General features: G+C 38.9%; 1 protein-coding gene across 2 annotated transcripts in view; it reads right to left on the reverse strand.

The window, feature by feature from the left end:
* Positions 1–1,113: 1,113 nt before the first annotated feature.
* The window catches only part of LOC148942624 (uncharacterized), a 29,128-nt gene continuing 14,442 nt past the window's right edge, over positions 1,114–15,799 (reverse strand). For both annotated transcript variants that reach the window (XM_089102104.1, XM_089102105.1), the window contains exons 4-5: positions 14,348–14,525; positions 1,114–2,071 (exon numbers count right to left, since the gene is read on the reverse strand). In XM_089102104.1, the coding sequence (XP_088958230.1) occupies positions 1,902–2,071; positions 14,348–14,525 (348 nt within the window). In that variant the 3' untranslated portion in view covers positions 1,114–1,901. The remainder of the gene's footprint in view (positions 2,072–14,347; positions 14,526–15,799) is intronic.

Genomic DNA, 15,799 nt, shown 5'->3' on the forward strand with positions numbered 1-15,799 from the left:
AACTAAACATAAATACTGCCTTCAGTTGAATGGAGATGGAAAATACAAGGACATAACGTTCGCTGAATTCTAGGTGAAGAGAGCAAGATTCAACGAAAAGGCTATTCTGCCTGTCTTTGGCATTGTACTGATCAACAAAACGATCGTCGGAGCATCGTACGAAGCTGCTTACTGATCAAAAGACAAGGCAAAGAACACAGGAATGGTGAAACACTAATACAACTAGCTGTTTTGAAGATAGTGAATATCATGCAGAAAAAAGCGCCTGGAGTTAAGTTATCCTGAATTCCTCTTTCAAATGACGCCATTTACCCATAGTCTTTGACCCAGATAATTTATGCTGGTAAAATCTATGACTTAGCAGCTAGAAATAAAATTAGTAAAAACTGCCCGTTGGGAAGTCCAAAATATTTAGTATAAGTTGTTTACATATTTATTTATATAAAATACAAAATAACAGTAATTACTTATATACATACACTTTCGGATATATACCAAGGATCTTCGTATTGTTGATACTGCGAGCTGTATAAGGACTATTTGAGACTTGTTTTTAGGGATAAGGGGATTCAATCTGATGTCAAATATTTTAGCCACTCACATTGGTGCAATATTTAATAAAAACAGCCCAATTTAAGGGGCTGCTAAATTTATATTAGCCAAGATGTTTGCAAACCTTTAGGCCGACACTGATTACGAAATGGTATCAGTCATGGCAATATCTGTATGGGAGATGTTAGCTAAGTTTTAACCAGACATTTTGTTCATAGCGATATATGATTAATAAGCATCAGGGTTTCCACTAATATTTAACGATATCCCAACTTTCACGTGCAAACATTCTTTGGTTTGAGACTAAGCCACTTTAGGCATCACGTACTATAGGGTCCGGTGACTCGCTAAAAAGATCGGATGTTCTCAAATGGAATTTTATAACAAAGAATATTAAATACCTGATATCTGAAGTGTTAAATAATGATAACATACACACTAATTTTACATTTTGAGGGTAGTATTTGATATACACATATATATATATATATATATATATATATATATATATATATATATATATATATATATATATATATATATATATATATATATATATATATATATATATATATGTATACCCCCTCTCCCCCCAGATCGAAAATAAATTGAAATCACTTCATGACCCCTTTATAACAAAAATAGCGTAAATATATGTATCTGTTTTATCAGGGAATTGATTATCTTAATTGCCCTTGATAGATGCATGCAAGTTTGAAAGAAAAAAACGCGAACTTTATGTTTTGAACGTAAACCAATAGGAGAAAAGGCAAATTTTATGCACTGAGAGTAAAGTAGATTTCACAGCATGTACATAATGTTCTACGTTAAGTATATGTACATGCTGTGTACATACGTTAAGTTCTACGTTAAGCGTCAAAGGTCGCTACGTTAATTATAGCTTCTCACAAATGAACAAGTTCAAACTATTCAAAAATTAGAATACAGAATGGAGATGGAAGTTCAAGCACGGATCGAGTGTGAAAGACGTTCCAGGGAACGTGTATTAATTTGTTATTTATTTGTTAATTGCTAACCCAAAACTATTTTCTTGCTTCTATACTGTGGATTTTCCACAAAGTAACTTAAGTTTACTCATCATAAGGTCCTAAGTAGAGCTCAAGTCTGCCTAGCTCTGCATTCGTCACGAACAAAGTTTGCTCCGTTAGATTACGGGGCGTATCGTAAGTCTTAAATTATACTAGTATGAAAGGTTCTACGGTGTGGTGTGAAAGAACCATAAATCCTAAATTATTTTCTCAGAATAGTAAAAAGTAACTATACGTTAAAGTGATTATACGTGACTATATTAGGGAAACCAATGCTGAGGTTTAAATGGCTTATCTAACTTAAAGAGTGCTAATTAAAAGAATAAATGGGATCGTAAATAACAAAATTTCTTGAAATTTGGAAATTGAAGTCATCCCAGAGGTTTCAAATAATTTTTCAGGTGAAGCCACTGCCTTCCCTTGTCGACTGCTGGAGCCATGCGATAGTGGTATAAGTGACCAATATCCTTCTGAAAAGGAAAAATCAGTGTCATAAAAAAACGAAAAAAAAAACAGAAAAAAATATGTCTAAACTCTTAGAAGGGGTTTGTGGACTTTTTTCAGAAGAAGGGGGGGGCATGAAAAAATCGTTTTTGTGCCATAGTTAAAAACAGTTTTTCTGAAACTCCTTCCAACTAATCTGAGTGGGATTCTGCCTCCCCCCCAGGACCTCTGTGCTTTATATCTGCAGCTAGTATTCTCTCAAATTGTTTGGAGATACGGTGCAATGGTGCGTTTAAAGTCCATAGCTCACCTTTTCCAGATATTACAGGAGTGCACAAGTGAGTGAAGCCCATTTGGGTCAACCCTTAAAGTTAAGCAATTGTAAATTTTTCTTGGTTTTATTTTTTTGTTTTTGGCATCATGGCTTTTTAGGTCCTTTTTTCTCTATAATTTTCTTTAAACTATAGTTTTTTTTTGTTTAGTTTTTCTTTTTAATTTCTTCATCATTGGATGCTGTGACCAACTACATTAATGATCAACTATGCAAATATCTTTAAAACTTTTTTTGTGGTTTTACTTTATGCACTTATTAACTGTATGTCTATTTGATATATTATTAAATTTTCATTCTTAATTATTAGCAACTAAAATCATTAAAAATGAAGTAGCGAAAACATCTAGCAGACGTGTTTTTCTTTACTTTCTTTATTGAGAAGCAAGAAAAAAAAACAAGAAAGAAAAGAAGCATGCTTCGAATGTTGGAGGGGGTGGTTTATTCTATTGGCAAAAATTCCTATCAGACGATAAAAATTACCATCTTAAAACTATTTTGCATTTTTCAAAAGAAGATGAACATTATAGTAACAGCGATTTTAGACAAACTTGAAAGGAAGCTGACTTGGCTTTGTATCGCATTAGATTTCCTCCTTATTTTGAATCATTCCTTATCTATTGCCAAACTGACATTAAAAGACACTTAGCTAAATATATTGACTTCTATATTTATTATATTTCTATTATCTGGATGAAATTCAAGAAGGAAAAGCAGTTAGGTTTGGGACAGGGTTAAACTCAATAGTAGTTCAATTTTTACGGAAGAATTTTTGGACAGAAACAGAATTACATAGAGATTAATATTAGGGAACCAGGAGATGCTTTCGCATAATCTCATCACCGGAACCATATCTTGGATCCAGAAGCAGTCCACTGCTGGACCTGGAATGTGGCCCCGGTGGTTAAATTATGCGAAAGCGTCTCCATAGTAATCCAAAGGAGAAGAAGAGAACTTAGTTTTCTAGTATAACAGATTTCTCCCTTATTTTCAATCAATCACTACCGCCAAACTGGCTAACGTTACACGATACTCAGAGGAATTTATTGGAAAATGAATTCAAATAGACTTTTTTTTGTTCCTCACTCATCTTTTGGCTCATATGGTTGACATTTGACTGGGAGTAGTTGTAAGGAGGGTGAAAAGACTTACCCCTGCAATATTTGAGCTACAATAGGACTGCACTGGCAGAATTAACAAGCTAATAATTACGATTAAAAATCAATTTGGTGTAAAAAAAGATATTTGTGATTGAATATGGATCCGAAGGTGCTCATATGCGCACTTTCTGGTGTGATCTAATAATTCAAGAAAAAATTACGATTTTTCAATACCTTGGTATTTTTTTGCAAATGCCTCTGTGATATTGTTAAATTCTCAGGGACATCCTTGCTATAATCCCAAGTTAATTTATGGTCACGATGCCCATGGCTAATCTTGATGTATACTTTATGCAACATGATGCTGTTGAAGTCGTGAAGTTGAAGTCGTGCTGTTGAAGTTGAAGTCGAGCGTAGTATAGAAACTAAGCAATTACATTTTTTTTCTTACTGGGTGATACTTTCATCCGAATTTTTTGGTCGAGAAAGGAAGAGCCATGACAATTAGGCTTTATAAGCAAGTTTATGTTACAGAGGGTGTTTGTTTTTCATTTTGAGGATCCCTAATTCTCCGGTGATACGTCCTGTATGATAAATACTTTCTAAGACCACACTGGTTATACATGACGAATGAAGCTAAGAGAGGAAAGGAAATAATGAATGAAAAATAAAACCAAAAAAGGGTGAGAAAACGAGGATTTTGTCAGCCAGTGGTAAAAAAAAAAGAAAGAAAAAAAAAAACAACAACAAGAATCTTGTTGTTATTGTTTTTTTTTTCTTTTTTGTTTAGCACTGAGGACGACTTGGCCTTATCGAAAAATTTGCTGGTTTTTCGTTTTCATACTTTACCACTGGCTGACAAAATCCTCCTTTTCTCACCCTTTTTTGGTTTATTTTTCATTCATTATTTCCTTTCCTCTCTTAGCTTCATACGTCCTGTATGATCCCTGGGACAGTTTATTGAACTATTTTAATTACAACTATAATTAATGTTTTCGGTAGGATTTGCCATCAGCTTTCCCAACTAAATTAGTGACAACACACAAAACAAGACTAATAAAAAGAAATGCAATAACTTCAAAGCTTTGTTTGTTGAAGGTATTGTGCTGCTGAAGGTTAAACTTCTTCTGAAGGAGCAAGAACATGAAAAGATTGACTGTGTACTTGATCAATCTTACTTACCTAGCTTATTTAAGTTACTTGACTTACTTACATGACGAAGCTTACTTGCAGCAGCGCCAATGCACGAAAATGTAGGGGGGGGGCAAGGATTTTTTTAGATCTTTTTAAAAATGAAGATGCAAAAAAAAAAAATATATATTGAGCAAACATACCTAAAACAGGGGTTAGCGGTGACTTCGCGGTAATTTTCAAAGTCTAGGGATGGGGGGGCAATTACCTCCCCCCCTCAGTTGGCGCCTCTGCTTACTTGTCCAGGGAGTATAATGGTCGCCCCCTTAGGGACAACTATGTATGAGACGATCCCTAGCCCATAGTAACCAAAAATTAAAAAAGTGTTTTGAAAATGACTATCAACTGGGGAAGAATCAACATTCCAAGCTGATTCATGAATGGTAACTGAGATTTCGATGATTCTTACAAATGAAAGTTCTTAGCAAAAACAAAATTTGTGGGAATTTTATAAATTCCCAGAAACCCCATAAATTCTTGGTTGCTCCAGTAAGGGCAACCTAATAAATATTGATTGTAAAGCACGATGAAGCCTTCATGCATTGTTTCTCCTGAACACTTCGCAGAGGCACTCATTCTATCGCGAATTGAAAGTTCTAGTATCCTTTTTAGGTGTTGAAAGAGATTGCATTAAAATTAAATAATTTTTTAACAAGAAACTGCAGTATATGGTATTTACGAACTCTAACGAGGACAAAAAGCAGGGAAATTGGGAATTCTAAGGTGGCCAGTCGGCATTTTATGGTCCGAAAACCTTAGCAAGAGTTTTATCTTGCTAAAGGAGCATCCCCCCTATCTTGAAAGGAGGGGCACTATGAGTGGGTAATGGCATTTAATTGAAACTTTCAGGGTATGTTGGGGGGGGGGGGGGTGGATAAATTGAATTAGAACTAATAAAATAGAATCAGATGTTTTTTTGTTATACCGAAGACGTGAAAAACTGGAGAAATATGCATTATGTTAACCAATAAATAAACTAACTTTCTGAAAAAGAAGTTTTCAAAGAAAAATAGAGAGCCATATTAAACGTAAGACCAATAAAAATAAAGTCTTGTAATAATTCAAACTCAAAACAACCAAAAATTACTATGAAAGAATAAATGAAACCCAAAACGAAGAAAAATTAAAATAAATGATCATATCAAAAATAAAGATAACAGATATTGATATAGAAAAATAAATAAACCTTGAAACGAGGAAAAATCAAATTGAACATTCAAGTCAAACCTGTAACAAACAAAAATTCCTACGATGAGGAGTTTGGAAACTGTCCCCTTCCCCTAACTACAAAAGTTCTAAAGCCTCTTGTGTCATTTGCGCTTTGCTAAAAAGAAAATATATTAGAAACAGTTTTATTTTTTACATTTATAGCATATAAAAATGAAAAAAACACAATGAAAGAGAATGTTGAATCAATGAGATTGGTATCATTATGTTGAATATTCAGCTTATTTCATTATTTCTTTCCGGTCATCTTGATCATTGTTTTTTTATATTGATCACTGATTTTGATCACTGATATTGATCACTGATATTGATCACTTGATCACTGATTTTTTTTATTCGTCGGTGGTGTTTCGAAAAACTAGCATACTGTTCAAAATACATTTGGTTTTCAATAAAGCTGTAATTATTAGCATTATTGTTTTTGTATCTTATTGAAAATACTAAGTTCTGATTGATTTTTCGGCGAGCTTGGGTTATGACTTGTGTTTTCCCAAAAATTTAGGGTCGCGTTCTAAGCTAAGTTACTTTAAGTTTTAAATTCAAGATTTTGGGAAAGTTGTAAGAGTTGAATTTTTATTTACTTAATACAAGGGTACAAAAAGGACCCTTCAGAACCATGGATGGCGCATAGATTACCAAATCCGTTTCATTGACGTGGTCTTTTTAACAGCGACGAATAGCGAGCCAGTCACCCAACCGTGTGGCAGCCAGAATTGTACCCTGGGCTCCGTACTGCCAAGCCGAGCACCAATCTTTTGTGGATTATTAATCTGCTACTGGCTTAAGAAAAAAGCTGGGAATTTCCTATAAGTATATTATTAATAAAAATTCTTATGTTTTCAGGAAAGTTTTGAACTAAAAATCCCTTCTGTCCAAATAGGCCCATACTTCTTTTGAAAAATATTGGCAGATTAAGTAAAATAGCTGATTTTAAGCTGATACTAGAGACAGAATTTGGAAATCATTCCGTTCCACGATTTTAAAGTGCCTGAAAGGACAGATATGCAACAGTTCTAATGCCCTATCTGAGTGACGAAAACCACTCACAACGAGAATTCTGAGATAGCAAATCGGTTTATTGCCAAGATTATACCCAGTTTCCAAGTTTAATACCCAGTTTTGAGTCTCCCGGTTTCGGAAACCATATGAAACGTGGTGGTGCCTTCGTTCTGAACACGTCTACGGTCCATACAAAGTGGACCGTAAATATGAATCCACCTTAATAAGGTGCGCTATTAGCAGTCGTATCAGACAGTATAAAATGGATGCAACCAAACTATTAGGGGAAAATCCATGGATCTCTTCGGAGGGGAGGGGGTGCCTGAAACCTCAACAATGACATTTTAGGTGACTACTATTTCAAAATATTAATATGTTTACAAACTAGGATTTGGGATATGCTCAACATGCCTTTTAGCATCAAATTACAGATCAGGGACCTTTCCATATACTGGAAAATACTTCAGTTAGGGAATGAAAATTTAAGGAATGGATCTAGAGTCGGACTATGCTACAAGGAGGTATTTTCAAGCTCAAAAGAATTATGAGTTTCTCAGAAAATTCACCAATGCTAGATAGCGTTGATCTTATTTTTATTAAGCCAAACTCATGCACTTAAAACTATTCAATCTAAAGTAAACTCCTGTAACAAGTAAATTTAAATGAAACCAGATAGAATAAAACTTTCTTAGCATTCTACCTAGAATAAAATCAGACTTAACATGGCAAATTTAAACATGGAATACCTACACATAAACTCTGTAAGGTGTGTCTGAGGCCAGATCTTCATTAACTAATGAGCTTGTATATTATTCCTTATGACAAACGCAAATTCTGTGTCGTTTTCAGTGTCGACAGCAAAATTCATTTGACACGCTTATTTAACTGCGGTATTTGTTTTCTTTTTCCTCATGATGAATGACTAGAACATTTTATTGCAATGTCACGATCGTCTCTGATTTTTTTTTTTTTTTTTTTTTTTACCGTTATAAAATCGGAATTTTTCTGCGTGTTGAGAATTCAGAGGTTTAAAATTATAAAGAGAGTCGCTACGATGCCTTAATTCATGGACTTAATTTTTCTTTAGCTAAATAAAATTCTTCCTTTAACTATAAAAGAACACTATTGTCCTCAAGTCCCGTCTATCCTTGAAGGTAGTTTGGGGTCCTCTTTCTTTGTAATGGCGCGCATGTGCATAATTTATGCCCCGCGGTCTTCTGATAGCCAAAAAAGGTCGGAGAAGGGAAGAGGTGCGGAGCTATCCTATCATTTCTTTGGGTGACGACCACGAGAACCCACCCTGGGTGTTCCTTTCAAAGATGACTTTTGGAAGACCCGACTTGCTGATCCATGAAACGTGACCAAGCCACCGTAGTTGTTGGAGCTGGATCTTGATGGGGATTTTTTGCTGGATGTTAAGGCGTTCGAGGCTTGAGATTCTATAAAGGTAAGTGATTCTGGCGATTTGAAGGAGGTAATTATTTCCAATTTGCTGCGATTTAATGCCTATCATCCATTTTCAGTGTACAACATTCTCATCTGCAGACCTAGATCGGGGTGGTCAAAGCGTCGAGAAGTAGTGTCTTAAGCCTTAGGGGAGATTCTTGCTACGACTATTGGCGGCTTTAGACTGGGGCCTTTTGAATAAATGCTTTTAAACTGGAAATCGCAATAAAAAGCCGCTTTTTTATATCTTGAGCGGTTTTTGTCACTGGTGATTAGACGGGTAAGATAGGGAAATTGGTCAAATCCCAGAATGCTCCCTCCGTTAAGCTTCAGGCCTGTCTTATTTGCTCCCTTCGGACTTTGTAAGCAATACATTACCTTAGTTATGAATGAATTTATAATCATTCCAAAAGATCTAGTCTCTTCCAGGCGCTTTTTGGCTACGGCTTATAGATCATCAGGTGTTTCAGTCAATATCGAAACACCTTTGACAAAAACACTTTGACAAAAAGTCAAACTAAAGTTAGACTTTTTGTCGCTATTCTTCAAGAGCAACTCTTGAAACATAAAGGCTTGTTAACTAGAGCAATAATCTTTAAAAGTACTAAAAACTTTAGCGTAAAGAGCGAGTTATTGAGAAGGGGACAACCCCCCCCCTCATATACATAATAATATCTGCTCGTTTTAAGTTTTAATGTCGATCCTTACTTTCAGTTTAAAAAAAAAAAAAATTATATTGAACTGACTCCTAGAGACGACTACACTTCAACGGATAGCAACACGTTTTTAAGGTTTTTGGTGCCTTATGTTTTTACCTTAGTTTTTGCTGATTTATCTTCGACGTTTTATTTTTGTTGGCACTCAATACCACCAAAACTGCATAGCCGCATATAAGAAGTATTTTTCGTTAAAAATTGAATTCTTGGTTCTCCTAATTTTTAAACATATATATGTAAGGCCGCACCCAGGGGGTTTAGGGGGATTGACCCCCCTCGAAATGTTTGTCCAACTGGTAAAAACGCAACAAAAAAAATCTAAACAAATTTTTGATGCGTTTTTGAAAGTTTTTTTTGTAAGCCCCTTCCCAAGAAAAATAATTATTTTGTAAAACCTTCCCCGAAAAGAATCCTGGATACGTCCCTGTATTTACGATTGCGTAAGTGTCCATTTCAACCTATTAAACAATCAGATTTTATTTTAACTATCCTTGGTACTGGAGGCGAATGGAGTTCGTCCGGAATGATGCAGACCTTGTCTGCTGACCACGTGCCTCTGGATATGGGGTCATCCCCTAACTAAACACTCTGATCAGGGTTGCTGCAACCTCATGTGTTGGGTGGAGCCCACCCCGGGAATACCAGTATCTAGGTTAAACCTAGCTCTAATCAGATTCCAGGCCTAGGGTCGGTTGGGCTAGCGACCCTCCACCTGAAAATCAAGTGCTACGCAAAGTGACTATATAGCCTCGGATCCGGACCTCCTTTTAAGATCTCGACCTACGCGCGTCAACGGACATGCTGACGACGTCAGAAAGACTGACAGACTGAACCTTCTAGACCAAAGGGGGCTTCGAATAGCCACCTGGAATATTTTGACCCTGAATGCACCTGCATCAAAGAACCTACTTTCTCAAGAACTTCGTAAGAATAAAGTGGCGATTGCAGGTCTCACAGAAACCCGTCTTACTGGAAGTGGAGAAGATCGAATAGGCGATAATCACTCGTTAGTCTGGTCTGGAGGGAGCATGAGAAGAAATGGTGTTGGCCTCGCGCTAAATGGCCTTGCAAGAAAGGCCTTACTCTTGCACGAAGCTGTATCAGACAGAATAATGTAGGCCTACCTTGGGTAGAAGCATGGCTGGATGACGATTTTCTTATACTACACCCCAACCAATAAGTCTGACGACATAATTAAGAACGAGTTCTACTCTGCTCTGTCCAAATTTCTGTCAACAGTGCCCCCCCATGATAGCGCTGTTGTTCTTGGTTGACTTCAATGCTACAGTGCGAGATGATATGGGTGTTTGGCGTGGCACAATTGGACCTGTGTCCCCCGACCCACTGAACGATAACGGCCATCGCCTACTCGAACTGTGCCGATCCCATGAACTTGTGATCGCAAACACCTACTTTCAACGTAAGACTATCCACCAGTACACGTGGTATAGTAACGACGGTCGCACAAAGAAGATGATTGACTACGTCATTATTTCTAAACGCTAGAGATCATCGCCGAAGAACTGTAGAACTTACAGATCAGCAGAGCTCGGAAATGCAGATCACAGGCTTGTGTGTGCTGATGTCCAGCTTCGCCTCCATGCACAGCGATCGGAAAGAAAACCAGTAGCAGCGGATATTGGGAAACCAAAGGAGCCATATACTCGCCAGAAGTATAGTGTTGAGATATCAAATCGCTTTGAGCTCCTGGGCACACTCAACAACAGCGAAGACGCCTGGAAGTATTTTAAATCACAGACCAGTGAAGCAGCACAGCTGGTGCTTGGCAAGCGAAGTTTCCCGAAGAAATCGTGGCTAACTGACGAAACACTGCAGGTCATAGAACAAAGGCGGAGGGAAAGACTTCTTGGGGACATGGCCACCTATCGAAGGCTCAATGGAGTGCGGAACAGACTTATTCACCGAGACCAAACTCAGTTTGTTGCAAGGAAAGCCGATGAAATCGAACTAGCAGCAAAAAAGAACGACATGGGTAGCCTGTTCAAGCACCTCCGCAATCTCACAGAAAATAAAACACCAGCATTGGGACCCGTCCTATCCAGGGATGGGACACTTCTCTCTGATGAGGGTTCTTGTCTCGAGCGGTGGAAGGATCACTTCTGCTCACTCCTCAACAACACTAGCCCGTCTATGCCTCCTACTTATAGTCCCAGCCAACCTGGCAGTCCAAGATCCGAAACAGATGTTCCTCCAGACGAGCCTTTCAGCCCATCAGAAATTGGAAATGCAGTAAAAAGGCTCAAGAACAATAAAGCTGCCGGTATCTGTGGCCTGAGTTCGGAGCTGCTAATATATGCAGGTCCTGTTATGCTCCTGTTTCTCCACACCCTGTTCTCTACAATCCCTGCTAGATCGATGTCGAAATATCATTCGTAAAATCCGGCGACCGGAGCAAGCTGGTTTCATGTCGGACCGTTCAACCATCGAGCAGATTTTTTTTTACGATCCGACAAATCATAGAAAAAGCCACGGAGTTCCGACAAAAAGCTTTTTTACCTTCGTCGACTTCCGTGCTGCGTTCGACTCAGTGGACCGAGAAGCTCTTTGGCGGATTCTAGAATCGACAGGCCTCCCTGAGAAGTACTGCAGACTCTTCAAAGCTCTACACTATGGGACGGAGAGCTGTGTTCAAGTGAACGGCCGCCGCAGCCCGTTCTTCCAAATTACGACAGGAGTGCGCCAAGGATGTGCAGTTGCCCCAGAGCTCTTCAATGTCATCATAGACTACGTTATGACAAGGACTACTTCACGTCTCATCTTTGGACTCAAGTTTGGAGATCGTGTCATTACAGATGCTGATTTTGCCGATGACTTGGCCATTCTGTGCGGACTCCATGGAGCAGTTGCTGGAAGCGCTTCGAATCCTAAGAGAAGAGGCTGCAAAAGTAGGACTGCAGATAAACTGGACTAAAATGAAAATTATGGCCATTGACCCATCCTCTCCTGCTGCCAATCCTTCAGTTAGCCTGAATAGCACCACTAGCATCAAAGTTGTCCAAAGGTTCACCTACCTGGGCTCCATAATTTCTTCAGATGGCTCGCTTCTTTCTGAACTACAAGCGAGAATATCCAAAGTGTCTTCTGCCATGGGCAGACTGAACCGTCACCTCTGGCGAAAACCGAACATCAGTCGCACAACGAAGCTGCGGATTTTCAACGCCCTCGTCGGCTCTGTGATGCTCTATGGAGCTGAGACGTGGCAAGCTTCAGCCGCAATCCTCAAGGCAATTGATGTCTTTCAGTCGAAGAGCCTGAGGAGGATCGAAGGTCTACGATGGTTCGACTTTGTCAGCAATGAGAAGCTGCTGCAGCTCACCAAGCAGTCTCGGTTTTCGACCCAAGCAGCCGAGCGAACACTACGATGGTTCGGACATCTACTTCGAATGCCTCCACACATACCTGCGAAAACGATCCATGACTTCGACCCTGTCAAAGCCGGTTGGAAGCGACCTCGCGGCCGACCGAAGAAACGATGGTCTGACAGCCTGTCCGAGTTCCTGGCGATGGCAAATATCAGGTTGAGCGATGTGCAGACGCTTGCCATGGACCGAAGTGGATGGAGGAGGCAGACGTCACTCTCTACGCCGAGCAGCGCCCGGCAAGAGACATAAGTAAGTTGGTACCTAAAGTCAGCCTTCCTCCGAAATGTAAAGATTTTCAGTATTTTTGTACTGCAGCCTACATACAACTCTCTTTTTTGGGGGCGGGGGTTTGAGGAACTATTTCCTCAAGTTTCCATTTTGTCACCCTCCCTCAAAATAATTTCTGTATGCATCCCTGGTCAGGGGCGTTGTTTTTTTTTTGGGGGGGGGGGGGCCGTTGTACCCCCAAATAGTTTAGAGAAAAATTATTATAGCCCATGCCTCTTGACTCTCCACATGGAAACCCCTCTTTCCTCCCAATAAAAATTATTGAGCTGTGCCCCTGGCCCTGGTCCTTTTACTTGTAACCAGGGACGAATCTCCAGAATTTTTATTGTGGGGGGAGGGGCCCATATCCGGATAGTCAAGCGGCATGGGATATATAATAATTTTTTCTTCACATTATTGAGGGAGCAACTGCCCCCTTGCTTCCCCCTTAAATTACGCCCCTGCATGTAACGTGTTTTCTCAAACATCAGTACCAGATCACAGTTTGTTTCCTGCTACACTCAGGTACTCTTGGGGAATTTAGTGGATACTGGAAACCTTTTTTGCGCTGTTATGCACATAAACAATAATTACAATGATAAAACTTCTTTTACACTGCTTGCAGATGTTACCGGAACCTTTGGGTACCATTCCATAATGTAATCCTTAGAAGCTCTTTTGGTGCCTATACTTTACAAACTTATTTTAATTGAAATTTACATAGACCTCATTGGCAGTTTTAGGCCATAGCAAGGGGGCAGCTGCCCCCCCCCCCCCGACCAGTTTTTCTGACATTAAATTCCTTTTGTTTTATATTTTCACACTCCTATGGCATACCTTGTCCCCCAGATTATGAGGCCTAAAACTGCTACTGATAGACCTAAAGATCGATATATTTGCTGATTATTTATGAAAACACTAAATATCTAATAAGCCTATCAGATATCGATATGCCATATTACAAACTCTGAGGATCACCTATTCAAATTGTTGTGAATCTCCAATTAAAATTTTCAATCCCAACAGGGGACAAATTGAGATTCCATCTTCCTATTAAGTGATATTTTGATTATGTCCGAGGGGTTGGCCACTCTCCCCCCACTGATGCATATCTCGGAGCACAGTTTATAGAATTATCCAGTATGATCATTCTCTATCTCACCCATTATAAAAACCCGGACCGGGGTGCGAGTGCTCCGGAGAACGTTTTTGCAGATATAAACATAATGAAGTCAGATCGTTTCATGGGTAGACAAGTCAGACTGTGATCTAATCGGAAACAAGTGGAAACCCGCTATTACGAATAATGCACTTGGTAACCATTTCTCAGTGATTGACGAAAACAGACTAACCCGCTAATGCAGAAATAAGTGGGAGGAGCTTTATGTTCGCACCGAGAACGAAGACCAGAAATGATCTGCGATAAGCTTACTGTCTATAAACTGTGTCTCGGAGCGTCATTTGCTCGCCCACGCAGAGAACGCCTCTTGTTGTACATATTAAACTTCCGCTACATGTTGTGTGTTCTAACTGGCATATACGATTTTTAAAAGTGGATATCCCCTTAATTATGTTACGCGAAAACGATTTGTAATTTGACTTTGCTCATTCGATAAGCCTATTTAGGTCCAATAAACCTAACCTCCTTTTCCAGTTGGTAGATTCGGAGCGTATGATCTCAACGGACTATTATCCGTCTGATTAAGCTGATCTTTCGAGCTTCCGTTGGGTATAGATATTTGTCTCACTTCCTCATTTGCCACTGTTTTTTCCTGGTTTTCTGCTTCATTTCTTCTTTGAAGTTCGGTGGCATTGTCAACCTGAAATGAAGGCTTTGACGTTAATTTGATAGTTTACAGGCTTTGACCTTGTCAATTCGTGCAATAAATTTTTAAACATCATTCCTTTTTTATGGTCTATGGCTACTTGATAAGGACGACAGAACTGTTTATCTTATTTACCATAAATTATTTTGCACATAAAAATTATTTGCAACACTCTGAAGCGATTAACCGATATTTAGAAGCTTTTTCCTTCATTCAAGGTCATATATAGACAAAAAAAAACAAAAAAAACATGAGCGAATGGATAAACAAAACCAAGCCACAAAAACTTTAATCGACACCAAACCCGTGATCCTAAGTAGTACAAAAGAAGACTTTTATTCTTCAGCCTACTGTGAAGTTGAAGTATAGAGAATCCCCACACAACCCCCCCCCCCACGCACACAAAAAAAACCTATAAGATAGAAGCCAGATTTTAACGAAATTGAATGCCGCAAACACACATTATGACAAAATTAATTAGTGAACAAAAAGACTACATTACATGAGCACCGCCAGGGAGGGTCGATTGTGGAGGAGGGGGGAATGACTCACCTCGGGAAACAGGAACATATTAAACAAATTTACTTTTAGACCTATGCCCCTGTGGATTTTTTTTCCTTTGCCCTCGTATATATTTAAAACCAAGTTGTTCACATTTTAACGAAGAAACTACTACAGATTAGCGCATTTAAAGTTCTTTAATTTACTACAACCACATATAATCATAGGAAAACTGCCCCTCCCCAAGGGAAAGATTCCTGGTGGCACCTTTGCAGCGGAAGTAATAAAGGTTTATTTTGAAAGTCACGCTGGAGGAGGGCTCTGGAATCCAGAGGCCTCCTGGTTTGACTTATAATCAAGTTTCCATCAAGCCATGGCTAAATAACTAATATAACTAGCCATATAACTAAGGGATGGTCAAGATTTTTGGTTTGACAGATGCTGGAAAATATCGACTGGACTTGTATGCAAAAAGGGGGGGGGGGCTGAATTTGCTTGGGCTCACAGGCTAGCAAGTGACCTAAGCCTAATAAACTTGGCCGCTTAGAGTCTCCGGCGGACTATCGTTTTTGGGAATTGACACATGACCGACAAGTCCAACTGGACTCACAGGCGAACGGGGAGACCTATAGTTTTTCCAAGTGTTTTGGTAAACGACATTGGGAAATAGTGGGAGTAGCTATGACTCTCAAATTGGACAAATACTTGTGTGTTAGCTTTTGGAGAGGCACGTCCACCTACAGTCTCAGGCAGGTTGACCAAGTTTT

The sequence above is a fragment of the Artemia sp. Qi Xiang Cuo genome, chromosome 16 (genome assembly GCF_049724085.1).
Source record: "Artemia sp. Qi Xiang Cuo chromosome 16, ASM4972408v1, whole genome shotgun sequence".
Taxonomy (NCBI): domain Eukaryota; kingdom Metazoa; phylum Arthropoda; class Branchiopoda; order Anostraca; family Artemiidae; genus Artemia; species Artemia sp. Qi Xiang Cuo.